The 21,919-nt window shown below is 37.0% G+C and overlaps 1 protein-coding gene across 4 annotated transcripts in view; it reads right to left on the bottom strand.

The window, feature by feature from the left end:
- LOC144250815 (uncharacterized) overlaps positions 1-21,919 on the bottom strand; it is a 110,435-nt gene that overhangs the window by 80,011 nt on the left and 8,505 nt on the right. For 2 of the 4 annotated variants that reach the window (XR_013342590.1, XR_013342589.1), the window contains exon 2: positions 10,160-10,246. The exons of 1 other annotated variant lie outside the window; for it this stretch is intronic. Coding sequence is in view for 1 of the 3 variants with exons in the window: in XM_077793992.1 (XP_077650118.1) it covers positions 10,160-10,243 (84 nt within the window). In the remaining 2 variants the exon portion in view is untranslated. The remainder of the gene's footprint in view (positions 1-10,159; positions 10,247-21,919) is intronic. One more of the 4 variants, XM_077793992.1, reaches the window with a different exon arrangement.

Below are 21,919 nucleotides of genomic sequence, written 5' to 3'. Positions count from 1 at the left end.
ACAAGCCCCTAGTACCTCCATCAAAATCTGACATTGGTTAAGGATTCAGTTTCAGTATGGGCGTGACTTTCAGACTGTATATTCTACTAAGCATGTGCTGTCTTCCATAAAATGACACAAATATAAATGGAAATACTTAAAGTGATTCATTCAGGCTTTTAGTGAACATTATCACTATGAATTAAGTAAAGAAATGCAGACAAATGGAGGTTGTCTGCTCCTTTAGTCAAGCCACTTCAAATTCACACCATGGCATATTTAAAAGATATATACTTCAATATCATTTAGAATCACTGTTGGCCAAGTAGCAGTACAAATGTAAAACTGGCTTTTGCTAAGGATCCATTATTCATTTATATATATATATATATATATATAAATCATAGTACCTACCTACAATGGCTCCTGTGACAGTTAATTTATCAACATGACTATGCTAAGAGATGTCCAGAGAGTTGGTGAGAAATTACTTCTGGTGTGCCTGTGAAGGTCCTTTGGAAGAGATTAGCTTTTAAATTAGTAGGCTGAGTAAAGATTCACCTTCGGGCTGAGGATGTGGCTCAAGCGGTAGCCCGATCACCTGGCATGCGCGGCGCACTGGGTTCGATCCTCAACACCACATAAAATAAAATAAAGATATTGTGTCCATCTAAAAAAACTAAAAAATAAATATTACAAAAAAAGATTCACCCTCATTAATGTTGGTAGACATCACCTAATCCCTTAAGGGTCCGAAAAGAGCACAAAGGCAGAGACAGAACAAATTTGCTTTTTCTTCCTTTCTTTTTTATTTTATTTTTTGTTTTGTTGTTTTGGTGTGTGTATTTGTGTGGGGGGCGTGGGTGGTGCTGGTGGTTAAACACAGGCCGCACACATGTTAGGCAAGTGCTCTACTACTGAGCTATATTCCCAGGCCTCCCTTTATTAAAAAAATGTTATGTCGAGATAGGGTCTCACCAAGTTGACCAGGCTGGTTTTGAACCTGCAGTCCTCTTGCCTCAACCTCCCTGAGTAGCTGGGATTAAGGTGTGTACCATCATACCCAGCTTCACTGTCTCTTCTTAAGCTAAGAATTCGTTTTTTCCTGCCCTGGGACATCAGAGTTCCTGGGTCATAAGCCTGTGCACTTGGACTTATACCACACCTGGTAGCTTCTATAAAATTTAAAATTAAATATGTAACTTGTATTATATTTCTACTGGGAAGTATTAACCTAAAGCTTAACCTACATATCCAGCCTCTTTTGGGATCAGGTACACTCTAATTCATACTTATTGCTATGATATACATAGTAGAAATGAACACTCAAGACATATTTTAAGAAAAATATATTTAGAATATATATATTTTAAATGACATTGTAGCTGAGCATGGTGGCACACATCTGTACTGCCAGGAACTAAGGAGCCTGAGGCAGGAGGATTGCAAGTTTGAGGACAGCCTCAGTAATTTAGCAAGGCCCTAAGCAATTTAGTAAGACCTTGTCTCAAAATAAAAAGTAAAAAAAGGGCTGGGGATGTGACCCAGTGGTTAAGCAACTCTGGGTTCAATCCCCAGTATCAAAATCAATCAAATAAAATGACATTGTATTTGATTACACTATGGTTCTGTGAAGGACAGAGTAGTCTCGACCCTGTTTCCTTAGATAAGAACCAGTGAAATTAATTGTAAGAGGCATTACTTCTGGATATGTATGTTATGGTTTGGATGTGAGGTGTCCCCAGAAGCTCATGTGTGAGACAACACAAGAAGGTTCAAAGGAGAAATGACTGGGTTGTGAGTCTTAACACAATCAGTGAATTAATCCCCTGAGAGGGACTAACTGAGTGGTAACTGGAGAGGTAGGGAGTGGCTGAAGGAGATGGGAGTTGGGGCGTGGCTGTGGGGTCTATCTTTGTAAGTGGAGTCTCTCTCTGCTTCTGGATCATCATGTGAGCCATTTCCCTCTGCCACACTCTCACCTTGAGCCCTGAGGAATGGAGCAGGCCTTCTATGGATTAAGACCTCTGAGTCCCTGAGTCCTCAAATAAACTTTTCCTCCTCCACAATTGTTCTGGTATGGTCTTTTCATCACAGCAGTAAAAAAGCTGACTAAAGCAATGTACATATAAATAATCCCTGGGGCCAGAAGGAATAATCATAAATATTTTTAAGGCAAAAGTCATACTTAGATGATTTTTGTAGGTAAATAATTACAAATGAGGAAGGAAGATGTATATTTATTTTCTCAAAAAAGATTTGACCAAGTTCCACGTTGAAAGTTTTCCCATCCATAAATTATATTACTGTAAACTTAATGGCTTCAACTCATTTTTGTGAGTTAAGTGTTCAGGTACTGCTGAGCTGGGTCCTCTGTAAGACTGAAATAGTGGTGTTAGCCAGGACTGAGTTCAACTGGAAAGGATCTACTTTTATAATCATGTGCAGCATTCAGCTTCAGTATGACAGACTGTGATCCTATTTCTTGTTTAACTGTTGTTTAGAGGCTTCCCTCAGATCCTTACCACACAGTCCTCTCCACAGGGAAGCTGACAACACAGTAGTTTACTTCTTCAAAACCAGCAAGGAAAAAAGATGTTACAATTTGTTAACATAATCAAATAAATGTAACCACTTATATCCTGTCATCTTTGTTATATTATCAGTATAACACAAAGTTAGAAGCAAATTGCATGGACCACACTCTTGAGGGAAAGGAATTACCCAAGGGTGTGAAAGGGGTTAAGTCCTACACAACAGAAAACTGGCTTAGGGCTAAAACTTAGGGAAAGATGTCACAGTGATGCCCAAACTATCTTTGAGAAGACCATTTTTTTTTAAAAGAGAGAGAGAGAGAGAGAGAGAGAAATTTTTAATATTTATTTTTCAGTTTTCGGCGGACACAATATCTTTGTATGTGGTGTTGAGGATTGAACCCGGGCCGCACACATGCCAGGCGAGCACGCTACCGCTTGAGCCACATCCCTAGCCCCAGAGAAGACTATTTTTTTTTTTAAATATTCTTTGTAGTTGTCGATGAACCTTGATTTTATTTATTTATATGTGGTGCTGAGTTTTGAACCCAGGGCCTCACACATGCCAGGTGAATGTTCTACCATGGAGCCACAACCCAGCCCCAAGAGAAGACTATTTTAATTAATGCTTTTAAATGATCTGGAAGAGAGGGAAAATAACAAAATCTCCCAGTTTTCTAAAAGAAATACTTTTCTAAATAGTGAAATATCATCGCAATAAGACTGGTCAATGCAAATAATAAGCAGCAACAGTAGCAATATCACTGGCAAGAATATCTGAGAACTAAGATACAGAAGCAAAAATTGGAACTACATAAAAGTCCTGGTGAAATCAATGGGAAGATAAGGTGATTGACTTGCTTCAGGAATTTCAGAAACTGGGGATGTTCAGGTAGTGCTAGCCAGAGGATTTAACAATAGCAGAGGAAAATTTGCTCACTGCCCCACAGGAAAAAAAAAATGAGTACATGGTGAAGTTTCTCTTTTAACAGATATTTACAATAGCCTCAAAATAAATAAATAGATAAATAAATAAATAAAATACTTAGGAATCAACTTAATGAAAGAGGTAAAAGACCTCTACAATGAAAATTACAGAACACTAAAGAAAGACTTTAGAAGATGGAAAGATGTCCCTTGTTCTTGGAAAGGCAGAATTAATATTGTCAAAATGACCATACTTCCAAAAGCACTATAGCATGTGGTGCTGAGGATCGAACCCAGGGCCTCAATGCATGCTAGGCAAGTGCCCTACCAATGAACTGCAATCCCAGCCCCTCATTTGCTTTTTTTTTTTCTTTTTTTTTTATTGGTTGTTCACAACATTACAAAGCTCTTGACATATCATATTTCATACATTAGATTGAAGTGGGTTATGAACTCCCAATTTTACCCCAAATGCAGATTGCAGAATCCCCTCATTTGCTTTTGATAAATATTTTTTTTAGCAGTTATTGTTTTAGGGAATGCACTAGGTGCTTGGAATAGAGTATGAGCAAAAAACAGGTGAGGTTTCAACTCTCAAAGAGCTTGTAAGTAGTAGGGAAAGTTCGGGAATAAATAATTATGCAAATAACCATGTAATTATTAATGGTGAGTGCTATAAAAGACAAGGATAGAGGGTTTTGAAAAAAATATAATAGAAGAATTCAATTGAGCCTGCAGGGTCAGGATTGCAGAGGTAGTGAAGGTAGGGGTTACCAAAAGTTAGAGAAAGTACTTGCCAGCAGAGGAAATAAAACATAAGGTCCTAAAGGGAAATGGAATTTAAGTTGGACTGCAGTAGATGGGAGGCTAACATGGCTCCAGCATGGTGGCAGCTTAAAATTATAGAAGCAATCATGTAGGGCATGGTAAGCCAAGTCAAAGATTTTTAATTTTATTTTAAGAAAAATACAAAGCCACTAGAAGATTTTAAGCAGAGAAATGACATATTATCATGTCCCTTATAAGTTGACACTCTTATTACTATTGGAAATTTGATTGAAGGGGCAAGTTTAGACATAGAATAGCCAGTGAGGTTTTCACAGTCATCCAGAGTTATCAACCCCTAGTAGAGATATGGAATTTTCAAGGATGACAACCAGATTTCTGGCAGAGCCATTTGGGAGGACAAAGTTACTACTTACTATTAAAAGGAAAAACTAAGTGCAATTAGATGTGGGGGGTTCAAGAAGCTTTAGTTAGGAGATGAGAGATGCTCCCTTCTCTTGTCTATGGTAAAACAAGGATAATAAAAGAATGTAGAATTAGGTAATGATTGAACCATACAACTTTTGCTTTTTAGTACATTAATGCACTGTGCTTTAGGAAATAAATATATCTGCTAGAGAAGCAACCAAGATGCTACAGAGCAATCTTTTTGGACTTTTCCTATAATTTACTTCTCAGTGAAGCAAACTTATTTTGGCAAAGTTCCCCCATAATCAACTCTAGCAAGTCAGTACTAAGCAAACCAATCTTGATCAATCTTACCTCCATCAATGTAGTAACTATCAAAAAGTAAAAATTTTTTGCCAGGACCAAACTAAATAAAATTAAAGTCATGAATGACCCAACATTTCTTTTAGGGATTAAGAGAATTTCTAAATTCTTGTTCTATTACCTGAGGACAGCAGACAATTGTTTTTCTAAGCAAGAATAAAGCTTATTTTTTTAAAAAAAATATATATTTTGTGGTTGTAGATGGACACAATACCTTTGTTTTATTTGTTTAATGTATGTGGTACCAGGGATCAAACTCAGTGCCTCACGCATGCTAGGCAAGTGAGCCACAGCCCCAACCCCAAGAATAAAGCTTTATCTACCAACATTATTACAGCACTATTTCACCATCATGAAAGTGTTCAGATTATTAATTTATCTTCTGTATTCAGATTATATAAAATTGATTTGTCCAAGTGTTTTGCTTTTTCATGCTGATTGATTGGACTGTCAGGACAAACATTGTGAGGCTGCTAGAAATAGCACTATGTCTTAAACACCTTTCACCTGTAATGTATATTCAATGAGTGTTTGCTGTATAAAGAAATGACTATTTTGTGGATTATAGTTCTAAGAAAAAGATGCAGAAATATGATAGCGACTTCAATGTAGGTAAATATCCAGATAAATAAATTGGAAGATAATTCAGACCATACTAATGAAACAGCTAGGTTCTGGATTATCACAGTGTAACAAAATAACTTGTTTATAGAAAATAACTACTTTGTGTTCCAAGATAGTAGCTTAATTCAATGAACAATAAAGAGAGACTATATTTACCATGATTTTAGAAATGTAGTAAATAGAGTTCAAATACAAGCTGTTGTTGACTATGACAACACAAGTAATTTATTTTTTTCTTTAAAGGAGTTCACAAATCACTATTTGTTGCCATGCAAAAAGAACTCCTTAGGTTTACAATGCTTAAAAAGGGGCAAGGGTGGGGCTGGGCATGGTGGTACAGGCCTGTAATCCTAGCAGTTCTGGAGGCTGAGGCAGGAGGATTGTGAATTCAAAGCTAGCCTCAGTGACCTCAAGTACTAAGCAACTCAATGAGACCCTGTCTCTAAATAAAACACAAAATGTGGCTGGGGGTGTGGCTCATTGGTCGAGTACCCCTAAATTCAATCCCAGATACCCCCGCAACGGCAAAAAAAGGGGCCAAGGGTGAATAATATGAACAAAGGTCACAGAGGATATACTCAATAGACAGGGACACTGAAAACATAGTTGAGTTCCAAAATTGTTGAAGTTCAATTGCTCAACTAAGATGGAACCCAGTCTCTGAAAAGCAATGTCTAATTAAGGTTTGAGGTGTGCATTTATACAAGTGGTTCTCAGGAGAAACTGGCTTGACCACCACATCAGAGGTCCACCTGATGCAAGAGGGCAGGTTGGGTGTTGATGGGGAAGCTCCAAAGCTCCAATGCCTGCCAAAGATAAGAGTGCAGCCCTGATAGGGTCTAAGATCTCAAAGTGTCTATCAAACTGTTGAGTTTTGAAGTCCAGTGGTTAAAATCAGTAACTGATCTGATAAGGTATGAGGAGCCATTCCCTGAGAATTTGCTCCAAGTTCCCACATATGTACACAAGTAATTTCTTATGCTACAAACAAACAAATCAGAGAGCAGTAAACATAAACATTCACAATTAGGTTTATTAAAATACAAAATGGATTTTTCTGGCAATGCGTATAGCTTTTTGAAAAATCTATTCAGTTAAAGACAATAATTAAACAGTTATTCAAATTCTATGCCATTAAGAGAAAGGAAATATTCCATAAATTATGCAATTGTTTAAAATCTCTCAGCATGTTTGACTTATCATTTGTTTCCATAATTTTTTATTTTTTATTTATTTATTTATTTTTAAAAGCCCGACACTGTGGGCATAGCTAAGAAAATCAAAGTCTACTAACTTTTTTTTTTTTTTAAAGAGACAGAGAATTTCTTAATATTTATTTTTTAGTTTTCGGCGGACACAACATCTTTGTATGTGGTTCTGAGGATCGAACCCGGGCCGCACGCATACCAGGCGAGCGCGCTACCACTTGAGCCACATCCCCAGCCCCTCCATAATTTTTTAAAAGCATGGTTTAAACTATAACCTCAGTGGTGCCTATTGAATGATCCACAACAGGGCATTCTAATTTTTATTATGCAATCATTTATAAATTTTGGATCATTTACATTTTATGTGTAAGCAACAGGAAACCAATGCTGTATGGCCAACTCAGGAAACCAATGCTGTATGGCCCTTTCCAACAGTGCCAAGGTACATAGCCTAATGTGTTTTTTTTTTTTTAAGACTTTAAAGACTGCACTGCAAGAAGGGTTGCTCATTTATCTCAGTGACAGAAATTGGTAGTCTCTTCAGAGGGAAACTGGCAGACTCAGGAGCAGGTCTGGAAATAAGAGTTGATTTTCACTGGCTAACCTCCTAATGTTTTATTTTCTTAATATATATACTCTTTCCACATGCATGTATAGCCCTATAATAATCACAAATCACAATTTAAAAACAATAACAAAGTTAGTCACATGATGAAACAAAACCATATAATTAGTTTTCTGCATCTATCTTGGAGATAGTGCTTTTCCCAAAGTTCCATAGAACTTAGTGATAGTCATACTATTAAATTCTCTATTATATAACAAACAAAACAGAAACTCTGTATATGCAAGAGGAACAAGTTAATTCTCTACGTTCCCAGGGTTATGATACCAAAAATAAACTGAACTCTTTAAAATGAAGATATTTTTATTCAAAAGTTTGGTTCTACCCCATGACTTTTTGTTAAAGCTAATAAAGAATACAATAGGCTAAATTGAATTAAATTCTCTATTTTTTCATAAGTTTTGAGCTCCAATGAATGCATCATGAGTAGTAAAAATGCATTAAAATCAATCAGAGAATCTGGGTGAATTTTGAAGAAATTAAGTCACTGAGTAAGAAAGAATTGTCTGTATGTAGCACAGAAGTTAAGATGCTAGGAAATAAAGCAGGCAGAACTTAACCACCTCAGATCCAGGGTCCCAATTCACCTAGAAAAGAGCCTCAGATAAATTCACTAATGCTATTTTCGTTCATCTGTGGATCAGATGTACTAGTAAATTAACTTATTAATAAGAGTGGGCAAGGACTGTAAAGATAGCTCAGCTGGTAGAGTGCTTGCCTCGCATGCACAAGGCCCTGGATTCAATCCCCAGCACACACACACACAAAAAAATCTAAGAGATCAAGAACAAAAAAAGAGTGGGCAAAGAGACCTAGGTCACCCACATTTCCTTTTTTGGCGAGGCATGTCTACTTAGGGCTCTAAAATCCAGATGAAAAATTGCTTTGAAGTCCACATCAGAATATAGGACTTACATTGTCATAAAAATCTGATTTGAAATTTTTTTCTCACTTTTAACTATGTTGATTCAAGAAATGGAATAAGTTCTAATTTTAAAACAACTTGCTGACAAAGCCATTCTTTTTCCTTTAAGACTTTTGAATAAAATGTTTTCATGCAAAAATATTTAGGGTTAGGAAAATTTTCCAAGATGATCTATACCAGAATGTAACAATCTCTGTACATAGTTCAAATATCTCTCAAATTGCCCATAATAGTACATATATGTGGTTTTCAATTCATATGGGTTTGAACTGTGTACTATAGTTTGGAAAATCTGCCATAGTATTGTGAATTGAGTGTGTACCTATTCACTTCCAAAGTACACATTCACACACATGTACACATACTCAGTCTATGTCACTGTATTTCAGATTTTATCTTATCCCATTATAGTGCCTTCTCACAGTAGAACATATCCATCAATTGAACAGGTTTTATCAAGCTTAATTTTCTTGGTTTGTGTTAGGAAAACAATAGTCATACTGAATAAGCTTTTTTAAACTACACACACTCTCCTACCTTAAGAATGATTGCTCTAAGTTTACCATTCAATTCTTCCTCTAACAGCACACTTTTCTTAGACATATTCCTCATACCTTTATAATGGCAAAATTTCAACCTTATAATAATGCATATGTGACGTTAAAAAGATTGTTATAATATATTGTGACATTTGCTACTATGTATTAAATTCATTTTTATGGTTTTGGCTTCCAAAAAATTTATTCACTATTCACAAATTATAGCTAATATAGTAAGGTGTCAGTCTTTGGACTGAAAGTATACATCTTGAGATTTAAATTTTAATTATCTGATTCCAACATGGCGGCAGGCGCGGAGAGATCAAGTCTCTGACCTCTTCAGCTGTGCGGGCATAGGGAGTCGTAAACAACCTAAATTCTGTTTGATCACTAGGCAATGATGAGCTGACGTGGATCTGGGGAGAACAGTCTGGGCCTCTCAGAACACACACTGAGCACGGATCGGCTGAATTCAAGTTCCCGATCGCCTGCTTCCCGCAGACAAACAGCTGTGACTCAGCACTAATCCATCCCGCTGAAACAACTGGTCGGCCCTTCTGATCCTACAGAGGTAAGTGCCAACCGAGCCTTCATAGGTAGTGGAAACAGGTTTGAAATGGGGCTTGGGAGAGACAGTAAGGACCCACCCGTTGCATTGGTCACCCGGCAAAGGGAAACGAACTGTCGCCATTTGCAAGATATACCACCATGGCAGAGAACTGACGTCACCAGACTGCGGCGGAGGAGATAACTTCATTGAAACCTGCGGCTACAGGTGTGTAATCCCCTAGCCTTCCCTCTCCACACATCGGGGAAACCTTAAGGGCCCCTCCCAGCTCTCCCGTAAGGGCCCCTCCCAGCTCTCCAGTGAGCTCGATAGCCAGACCGAGGGAATCAGACATGGCGCGGGATCCGCGGCAGGGAACTCCCAGCTACCGCTCCCACCAGTGCCGACAACTGAGGTCTCTTGCACCAGCTACCAGGGGCATGGCTACCGGAGGGCAAGTAAAATTCGCTGAGGATTCTCAGCCCCAAGCTCTACAAACTTAGGGTCTGAGGGAAGGGTAAACAGGGAGAGTGTGCCCAGTCGTTCATGAAAAAAGGGCTCCCGGGAGCACCAGACCTGGCGTGTACCCAGTATTGTGGTGAATGGCACCAGTGAGAGGGTCCTGGCTAGAGGAAAAATGGGGAAGTGACTAGACACAAGAGGAGGCCCTAGGCACTCAGGATTGGAGACTCACACAGTCTGGGAGGAGGAGCTGCTGCACAGTGATTGGTTCCCACGTATTGACAGGAGAAACTTGGCCTGGTGTGCACAGCGCCACCTACTGGAAGAGAAGTTAATCAAACTCTAAGACTGCATTTATTAGTTTATTTTTCTCTTTTTTTTTGATTTGGGTTTTTTCTTTCATTTTCATTTTTCTTTCTTGTTTTTTAAATTTTTTTTTCAATTTTTAAAAAATTTTTTCTTCTAATTTTAATTTTAATTTTTATTATTATTATTTTTTTTAAAAAATTTTTTGAGCAAAACACTACACGAGGAAGAAATGAAAAACAATAACCAAAACCATCAGTGGGAAGTGCCTCGGTAAAGACAGAGGGCGAGGGGAAAGATAATCATGGAGAAACAAACTAAATTTTTTAAAAAAAGGATAAATAATCAAACATGGCTGGAAGTACAAACCATATATCAATAGTAACTCTAAATGTTAATGGCTTAAATGCTCCAATAAAGCAACATAGGCTGGTATCATGGATTAAAAAAACAAAACCAACAATATGTTGCCTCCAGGAGACACATCTGATTGGAAAAGACATACACAGGCTGAAGGTGAAAGGATGGGAAAAAATATACCACGCACACGGTCCTCGTAAGCAAGCAGGGGTGGCCATCCTCATATCGAATAAAATCGACTTCAAGACTAAGTTAATCAAAAGGGATAAGGAAGGACATTATATACTGTTAAAAGGAACCATTCACCAACAAGACATAACAATTATCAATATTTATGCACCAAATAATGGTGCTGCGACATTCATAAAACAAATTCTCCTCAAGTTCAAGAATCAAATAGACCACAACACAATAATTATGGGTGAATTCAACACACCTCTCTCACCATTGGACAGATCCTCCAAACAAAAGTTGAATAAAGAAACTATAGAACTCAATACCACAATCAATAACCTAGACTTAACTGACATATATAGAATATATCAACCATCATCAAATGGATATACTTTTTTCTCAGCAGCACATGGATCCTTCTCAAAAATAGACCATATATTATGCCATAGGGCAACCCTCAATAAATATAAAGGGGTGGAGATAATACCATGCATTTTATCTGATCATAATGGAATGAAACTGGAAATCAATGATAAAAGAAGGAAGGAAAAATCCTACATCACATGGAAAATGAACAATATGTTACTGAATGATCAATGGGTTACAGAAGACATAAAGGAGGAAATCAAAAAATTCTTAGAGATAAATGAAAATATAGACACAACATATCGGAATTTATGGGACACAATGAAAGCAGTTTTAAGAGGGAAATTCATTGCCTGGAGGTCATTCCTCAAAAAAAAAAGAAAAAACCAACAAATAAATGAGCTCACACTTCATCTCAAAGCCCTAGAAAAGGAAGAGCAAAACAACAGCAAATGTAGCAGAAGGCAAGAAATAATTAAAATCAGAGCGGAAATCAATGAAATTGAAACAAAAGAAACTATTGAAAAAATTAACAAAACTAAAAGTTGGTTCTTTGAAAAAATAAATAAGATTGACAGACCTTTAGCCATGCTAACGAAGAGAAGAAGAGAGAGAACTCAAATTACTAGCATACAGGATGAAAAAGGCAATATCACAACAGATGCTACAGAAATACAGAAGATAATTAGAAATTATTTTGAAAACCTATATTCCAATAAAATAGAAGATAGTGAAGACATCGATAAATTTCCTAAGTCATATGATTTGCCCAGACTGAGTCAGGAGGATACACACAATTTGAACAGACCAATATCAATGGATGAAATTGAAGAAGCAATCAAAAGACTACCAACCAAGAAAAGCCCAGGACCGGATGGGTATACAGCGGAGTTTTACAAAACCTTTAAAGAAGAATTAATACCAATACTTTTCAAGTTATTTTAGGAAATAGAAAAAGAGGGAGCTCTTCCAAATTCATTCTATGAGGCCAACATCACCCTGATTCCGAAACCAGGCAAAGACACCTCAAAGAAAGAAAACTACAGACCAATATCTCTAATGAACCTAGATGCAAAAATTCTCAATAAAATTCTGGCAAATCGAATACAAAAACACATCAAAAAAATTGTGCACCATGATCAAGTAGGATTCATCCCTGGGATACAAGGATAGTTCAATATACGGAAATCAATAAATGTTATTCACCACATCAATAGACTTAAAGATAAGAACCATATGAGCGTCTAATTAATACTCAAAGGAATAAAAACAGCAAAGGGAGTATTTGGAATTTCTCCCAATAAAATTATTACTCCATATACTATGAATCAAATTGATGAATTAGCTAATGAGTTAAATACTTGGGCAATAATCATGTGCAAATCTAATGTTTCATTTGATAACCACTTACCATCTAATCCTTTATTGTCTTTTTGGTTATTGCATCCTGTAATTTTTCCAAAAATGACAAGAAAAACACCTATCATGAATGCTCCAAATATATTCACTGATGGGTCAAATAATGGTACAGCAGCAATAGTTACACCTGATCAAACTTTCACATTTTTAGTACCCAAACAATCAGCTCAAAAGGTAGAGCTTAATGCAGTATTGCAAGCTTTTGTGATGTTTAAAGATTCTGTATTTAATTTATTTTCTGATAGTCAGTATATAGTTAATGCTATAGTATCCCTTGAAGATGCTGGTAAGATTTCCCGTTCCTCTACTGTTTTCTCTTTGATTTCCACTATACAAAGTCTAATCTGGGACAGAAAAGATCCATTCTTTATAGGACATATCAGGGCACATACAGGATTGCCTGGAGCCCTTAGTTTGGGCAATGATTTAGCAGATAAAACTACACATGACATACATATTTTCTCTACACTAGAAGAAGCTATCAATTTTCATAAAAGGTTCCATGTCAATGCTAATACTTTACAAAAGCATTTTAAAATAACTAAGGAACAAGCTAGACGAATAATAAAACAATGTCAAAATTGTGTGACCTTTTTACCACAAGTTAATCTTGGAGTCAATCCTAGAGGATTGATACCTAACCATATTTGGCAGATGGACGTCACACATTTGCCAGAATTTGGAAAATTAAAATATTTGCATGTTACAGTTGATACTTCTTCTGGATTTTTGATGGGATCCCTTCATGCCAGAGAAAAAACTAAAGATGTTATAGCTCATTGCTTACAAAATTTTGCCATTGTGGGAGTTCCAAAACAGTTAAAAAGGGATAATGCCCCTGGTTATACTTCTACCTCTTTTAAACAATTTTGCTCATCATTTGGCATTACTCATATAACAGGAATCCCATACAATCCACAGGGTCAAGGCATAGTTGAAAGAGCTCATCAAACTATTAAAATGTACTTATTAAAGCAAAAAGATGGAATTGGGAAGGGGTATATATTCCCCAAAGATAAACATAAAATAACCCTTTTTACTCTAAACTTTTAAAATTTGGATTCATCAGGACTTAGTGCTGCAGAAAGGCATATGTGTCCAAAAAATGTACATAAGCCCAAGGTACTTTGGAAAGATATTCTAACAGGACAATGGAAAGGTCCTGACCCAGTAATTGTCTGGAGTCGGGGGTCTGTTTGTGTGTTTCCACAGGAAGAACAGCAGCCAATTTGGATTCCAGAGAGATTAACCAAAGTCCTGACCCAGTGATTGTCTGGAGTCGGGGGCCTGTTTGTGTGTTTCCACAGGGAGAACAGCAGCCGATTTGGATTCCAGAGAGATTAACTAAAGCGATTTCTACAGACCAAAAAGAAGATGATTTGGCTCAAATCCATAACAGCTGATATCCCAAACTCCAATTTGGCTATCCTTACATCTGCGACAGAACCAGGATGCTTTTTTCAATATCTGTTTTATTATTGCCCTTTCCCATATCATGAAGTTCTATTTTGTCTTTTGAGCTCATACAGACCTAGGTTAATGTTTTGCTGATCAGTTCTATTTTTTTTTTTTTAGTTTTTAAACATTGCAATGGAGATTTCACCTGTAAAATTTATAAGGCCTTTACTATTATGTTATGTGTTGTATGTATTATGTGTGCACACTTGTGTTTTCTGTTATATGTTTGAATGTATGTATGTCCATATATCATATATGATGAGCGCTCATGAAAAAATGGATCCAAATATTTTTTTTTATTCACGTGATTTAAATGGTTTAATTTAAATTGGGTAAATAACTAAGAATTGTTTTAATATGTAAACAAAAAGGAGGTTAACAGACCTGTTTGTTTACTTTCACCTTTCCTTTTCATTATATTTAATAATTCTCCTTAAGGTAATGTAAATTGTTAAGAAAATTGTTTTCTTTTAGTGTCTTCTGGAATGTTACCCAATTTTTTCTTTAACCACTATTGCCAGAATTCCGATCTTCATCCCAGTGCCTGTGAAGACAATGTAAATTGTTAAGAAAATTGTTTTCTTTTAGTGTCTTCTGGAATGTTACACAATTTTTTCTTTAGCCATTATTGCCAGAATTCCTATCTTCATCCTAGTGCCAGTGAAGACAAAGATAAAACTAATCGACAGCTTCTGCAATAGCCATCACTGAACTGCTTGCAGAACTTGCCTAGACTATGTGTCACTTGTATGCATTGTGAACTCACTTGTATGCATTGTGAACTATCTGTTGGTGCATCGACTTGTGGTAGTGTTGGGGTATTTTTGCTAATGATGTCATCGGTGGTACAACTTTATATATCTTCCTCCCATCTGCTTGTCATGATCGTTCAGCTAAGATTTGGGGGCCAACAGAGGTGAGGCAAAGAACCTCACCCCCCCCCCCGCTGGTACTTCTCCACAGGTGTGGCTGTATACTGGACCGGTAGTCAATGACGGGTAAGATCCAATTACAATGGTACCAACCTAAGACAGGAGGCTGACGCCCTGAGGTCAGCTCATCCGAAGACGGGAAAGGACCATATGTAGTATTGGACAACCTAAGGCAGGCACGGTCCCCAAGCCAAATGCTTGTTGTTTAAACAGAGAGGGGGAGATGTTGAGAGCCACAGCCAAAGGGGCCCCAGCAAACTTCCAGCTGCCAGCAAACTTCCAGCTGCCAGCTGATGATTGGCTCACAGCGGCCCCAGCAACATCTAGCTGATTGGCTCCTTTGCGGTGATGTTCATTGGGCTGTTTCCCTGCCCTTCAGACTGCCAGCTGATGATTGGCTCACAGCGGCCCCAGCAACATCTAGCTGATTGGCTCCTCCATGCAGCTGCTTATTGGGGGACTTCTTTGGCTCTGCCCACACAACCCAGCCAATCGGCCTCAAGAGCAGGAGGATGGTGGAAGGTGGAGAGGCTGGTGTGGGGGGGAGAGGCTTGGGGGAAGCCGGTGGTGGCAGTTGGGCTCTGAGGGTTTTTTCCTGAGGAGCTGTTTTGTTTGGCATTTGTAGTTCTAAAAATAAAGTTAGTTTCTTTTGACAAGTGGCTCCTGAATTGTGCTCAGTCAGACTGCAGCAATCCCTGGGATGCAAGGATGGTTCAATATACGGAAATCAATAAATGTTATTCACCACATCAATAGACTTAAAAATAAGAACCATATGATCATCTCGATAGACGCAAAGAAAGCATTTGACAAAGTACAGCATCCCTTTATGTTCAAAACATTAGAAAAACTAGGGATAACAGGAACTTACCTTGACATTGTAAAAGCTATCTATGCTAAGCCTCAGGCTAGCATCATTCTGAATGGAGAAAAGTTGAGGCATTCCCTCTAAAATCTGGAACAAGACAGGGATGCCCTCTCTCACCACTTCTATTTAATTTAGTCCTTGAAATGCTAGCCAGAGCAATTAGACAGACAAAAGAAATTAAAGGCATAAAAATAGGAAAAGAAGAACTTAAATTATCACTATTTGCAGATGACATGATTCTATACCTAGAAGACCCAAAAGGGTCTACAAAGAAACTACTAGAACTAATAAATGAATTCAGCAAAGTGGCAGGATATAAAATCAACACGCATAAATCAAAGGCATTTCTGTATATCAGCGACAAAACTTCTGAAACGGAAATGAGGAAAAACACTCCTTTCACAATATCCTGAAAAAAAATAAAATACTTGGGAATCAACCTAACAAAAGAGGTGAAAGATTTATACAATGAAAACTACAGAACCCTAAAGAGAGAAGTAGAAGAAGATCTTAGAAGATGGAAAAATATACCCTGTTCATGGATAGGCAGAACTAACATTATCAAAATGGCGTTATTACCAAAAGTTCTCTATAGGTTTAATGCAATGCCAATCAAAATCCCAATGACATTTCTTGTAGAAATAGATAAAGCAATCATGAAATTCATATGGAAAAATAAAAGACCCAGAACAGCAAAAGCAATTCTAAGCAAGAAGTGTGAATCAGGCGGTATAGCGATACCAGATTTCAAACTATATTACAGAGCAATAGTGACAAAAACAGCATGGTACTGGTACCAAAACAGGCGGGTGGACCAATGGTACAGAATAGAGGACACAGTAACCAATCCACAAAACTACAACTATCTTATATTTGATAAAGGGGCTAAAAGCATGCAATAGAGGAAGGATAGCATCTTCAACAAATGGTGTTGGGAAAACTGGAAATCCATTTGCATCAAAATGAATCTGAATCCCTTTCTCTCGCCATGCACAAAAGTTAACTCAAAATGAATCAAGGAGCTTGATATCAAATCAGAGACTTTACGTCTGATAGAAGAAAAAGTTGGCTCTGATCTACATATTGTGGGTCGGGCTCCAAATTCCTTAATAGGACACCCATAGCACAAGAGTTAATAACAAGAATCAACAAATGGGACTTACTTAAACTAAAAAGTTTTTTCTCAGCAAGAGAAACAATAAGAGAGGTAAATAGGGAGCCTACATCCTGGGAACAAATTTTTACTCCTCACACTTCAGATAGAGCCCTAATATCCAGAGTATACAAAGAACTCAAAAAATTAGACAATAAGATAACAAATAACCCAATCAACAAATGGGCCAAGGACCTGAACAGACACTTCTCAGAGGAGGACATACAATCAGTCAACAAGTACATGAAAAAATGCTCACCATCTCTAGCAGTCAGAGAAATGCAAATCAAAACTACCCTAAGATACCATCTCACTCCAGTAAGATTGGCAGCCACTATGAAGTCAAACAACAACAAGTGCTGGCGAGGATGTGGAGAAAAGGGTACACTTGTACATTGCTGGTGGGACTGCAAATTGGTGCGGCCAATTTGGAAAGCAGTATGGAGATTCCTGGGAAAGCTGGGAATGGAACCACCATTTGACCCTGCTATTGCCCTTCTCAGACTATTCCCTGAAGACCTTAAAAGAGCATGCTACAGGGATACTGCCACATCGATGTTCATAGCAGCACAATTCACAATAGCTAGACTGTGGAACCAACCCAGATGCCCTTCAATAGATGAATGGATAAAAAAATGTGGCATTTATACACCATGGAATATTACGCAGCACTTAAAAATGACAAAATCATGGAATTTGCAGGGAAATGGATGGCACTAGAGCAGATTATGCTTAGTGAAGCTAGCCAATCCCTAAAAAACAAATACCAAATGTCTTCTTTGATATAATGAGAGCAACTATGAACAGAGCAGGGAGGAAGAGCAGGAAGAAAAGATTAACATTAAACAGAGACATGAGATGGGAGGGAAAGGAAGAGAAAAGGGAAATTGCATGGAAATGAAGGGAGATGCTCATTGCTATACAAAATTACATATAAGAGGTTGTGACGGGAATGGGAAAATAAACAAGGAGAGAAATGAATTACAGTAGATGGGGTAGAGAGAGAAGATGTGAGGGAAGGGGAGGGGGGATAGTAGGGGATAGGAAAGGTAGCAGAATACAACAGTTACTAATAGGGCATTATGTAAAATTGTGGATGTGTAATCCACGTGGTGATTCTGCAATCTGCATTTAGGGTAAAATTGGGAGTTCATAACCCACTTCAATCTAATGTATGAAATATGAGAGCTTTGTAATGTTGTGAACAACCAATAAAAAATAAATAAATAAATACATAAATTTTAATTATCTACTGAAATAACCACAACATTCTTATATTTAAAGCAATCACCTTTACTAAAATAGCTGAACATTTATTGCTTAAAAATTTAAAAAATATTTTTAGCTATAGATGAAAGCAATACCTTTATTTTTTTATATGTTGTGCTGAAGATCGAACCCAGTGCCTCTCACATGGTAGGCAAGGACTCTACCACTGAGCAACAACCCTAACCCTTTGTTTAAAAACATTTTAAACCCATTTTCAAAAGTAAAGAAATTCAGCAAGGCCACGTGGCACATGCTTGTAATCCCAGCGGCTCAGGATGCTGAGGCAGGAGGATCAGAAATTCAAGGCCAGCCTCAGCAATTTAGTGAGACCCTGTCACAATAAAAAAAATCAATGGGCTGGGGATGTGGCTCAGTGGTTAAGTGCCCCTAAGTTCAATCCCTGGTTAAAACAAAACAAAACAACAACAAAAAAAGTAAAACAAATTCCGTTCCTTCATTAACAACTTTGGACACCACTGCCATTGTGGTCCTCAGCGCATGAATCCTATAGTCAAGTCATAGAGTGGGAATCCAAATCCTGCTACCAAGATTTTTAGTTCTTTTCTGACTTCTTTCATTTTGTTTTTGAATTCTTATTCTTTTATTTCTTATATAATTTCCTGAATTTTGTTTTTTACCTCACTCTGAAATAATGCAGTGTGTTGGTACTGCTTTGTGAGTACATTTTCCTGGCATACTCTTGTCTGCATGGATGTTGTTTTACTCCTTATTTTATTTATTTATTACAACTTTGTATGACATCTAACCTGGATATTTTCCTGTTGCTCATTTTTGCATGAATTTAGTTTTCCTGGACTTTAAGAATAAAGCATTATTCAGATAACCTTAACAACTTGGTTTTTAAAAACATGGGAGCTTGGGCTGGGGTTGTGGCTCAGCGTAGTGCACTCGCCTAGCAAATGTGAGGTCCTGAGTTTGATTCTCAGCACCACATAAAGATAAATAAATAAAACAAAGGTATTGTGTCCAACTACAACTAAAAAATAAGTAAAAATTTTAAAAAATCATGGGAGCTTGCTTTCAGTAGTTTCTGACTCTGTTCCCTTATCCCATTTTAGTTTGGGTCTTTCTTTCCTTCTCCATTACCCCTGTTTGACTGCATTTTGACTGCATTTCTAGTCATTTCTCCCCAAATGTGAGGTCCCAACCTGGAAATAAAACTTGTGGATCAATTTCAAAAGTCCATTAAACTAAACTATTCAGGGGCTAAGGTTGTGGCTCAGTAGTAGAGTGCTTGCCTGGCAAGTGTGAGGCCCTGGGTTCGATCCTAAGCACCATATAAATAAATAAACTAATTAATTAAAAAAAAAAAACAAAGATATTGTGTCCATCTACAACTAAAAAAACATTAAAAAAACAAACAGCTTGCCTAGCGGGTGTGAGGCCCTGGGTCTCAGCACCACATTAAAAAATAAATAAATAAAGATATTAGAAACAAACAAACAAACAACAACAACAACAACAAAAAAAAAACTATTCAGTCCCCTACAGGCCTCTCCTGGAGATTCTCATAGTCTTCTACTTCTGCCATACTTGCTGTGTGATTTTGGACAAATTGCTCATTCTTCCTGTGCTTCCCCTTCCTCATGGGAAAAATAGGAGAGTAAACAGAAGGGAAAAAAATAATAGGATAATAAGTTTTCATTCAAAGTGCTTAAAACCTTGCTTAACACTGAGTACTTTTTGAATGTTAAGTGAAATATCCATCTGCTCCTTATTTATGAATTCACCTAGAAGTTCTACATGCTTTCAGGTTAGCTGATGGCAATTCCCCACCCCAGTGCTTCAGAAGGCCATTCCTATGCTAACCACAGATAAAATTCAATTTAACCTATCAACATAGTTTACACTAGTTTGGTTTTTAATAATATTCCAAGAACAGAAAGCTGCTAAGTGTCATCCTAATAAAAACATAAATGCCCTTTGTTTCTACTGCTGATTTAGGAAATGGTATTTCTTGTTATAAGTTTCATTTTTCCTTTCCCTTGATTCTTTAGGGATGTGGAGGTAACTGTATTTGCATATAATCATATAGGAGTTTTTTCAACACCTGGTACCTTTAGCCAAGGTGGTAAGCAATCTTTTTAGAAAGGCTCTGGGAAACTTAAAAGTTCAGAGCATTTTCAAAAGACTAAAAAAAAGAAAAAAAAATGCGGGGGGGCGGATACTGGGAATTGAACCTAGGAGCGCTTTACCACTGAGCTACATCCCCAGTTCTTTTTATTTTGGTCTCACTAAGATTGCCCAGGTAGGCCTCAAACTTAAAATCCTCTTGTCTCAACCTCCCTGCTTGCTGGGATTACAGGCATAAGCCACCATGCCCTGTGGAATTTTCATTTTTTGAGTTTAAGCAAATCATAAGCAGCAAATTGTGTTACCTATAGTCAAGTATGCTACTTCTTTAACCTATTGGATCTGATTTTTTTCCTTTTTAAGCAACGTTTCTGTTTTAAACATACAAACAAACAAAAAAAGCTAACCAACCAGATTTTTGGAATTCAGGTTTCCAAAAAGTAATTCCTTATACCATTTTAGGATTTATCTTGGAAAATGTGACTCAAAAAAAGTGGAGGAGAGACTCATGAAGACTGAAAATAATATATATTCCTGGTTTGAATTCTGGACAAGAATTTTTTCCCTTCCTTTTCTATAAATTAGAGTATTACTGGGAAAATGTAAATGTAGGATAGATATAATTTTGTATCAGTTTTTCTCATTTAGGTAATTATTCTGCAATTATGAAAGAAAATGGAATGGAAGCATTTGGAGCATAAAAACATCATGCCTGCAATTTACTATCAGAGGTCAGACAAAAAGAGAGGATGTGAAAGTCAATGTGGTAAAATACTAACATTTAGAGAATCTTTGTGAAGGATATATGGGAATTCTTTGCACTATTTTCTTACAACCTTACACTGAAATTATGTCAAAATTATGTTTTTTAATAGTTGAGGGGTGAAGAGCAGAAGGACAGTAAATTAGTGTCCTTAGTCTCTTTGAGCATATACAGTATCTGTGAATGTTACATGTGGAAAGCAAGAATCTTATTATTTTTAAAGAAAAGTTGAGGACTTTTATATACCTCACATATTTAGCTAGTAGGCCAAAACAGAATCACTACCTAATGGTACTCACTTTGATAGCCATTTCATATTAGTGGAATTAATGGTATCCTAGTGAGATAATAACGTAAGCTAAGACCATTAGATAGGCGCTATCAGATTGGTAGAGATGAAATTGAGTTACTATGCTCAGTTAGCTTGTGGGGCAATGACAATGTTTGTATACTCTTGATGGGATTTAGATTGATATAATCTAGTATGATCTTTCTGAGGAGCAACCAGGTGGTATGTATCACATTTTAAAATGCTCTCAGCAATTTCACTTCAGAAATTTATCCTAGGGAAATAGTGGGGCAGGTACACAAACATGTATATTCAAATATGTTTACTCTATCACAACAAAGAATAGAAGGCAACATGTGTCCATCAGTAAGTGATTGATTAAATTAATTAAGGTTTACCCATATAAAAGACTACTCTTCAGACACCGAAAAGTATGATAAATTAATGTCTCTCTATTAAATGAAAAAGCAGGTTTAGAGTGGTATATAGTGTGATCCTAATTATATTTAAAGTGCTTATTTATATTTAAAATAGAAATACT

Source organism: Urocitellus parryii, chromosome 2 (genome assembly GCF_045843805.1).
Source record: "Urocitellus parryii isolate mUroPar1 chromosome 2, mUroPar1.hap1, whole genome shotgun sequence".
Classification (NCBI taxonomy): Eukaryota; Metazoa; Chordata; class Mammalia; order Rodentia; family Sciuridae; genus Urocitellus; species Urocitellus parryii.
The sequence above is the reverse complement of the archived record's forward strand: the minus strand, read 5'-3'. Positions and strand labels throughout refer to the sequence as shown.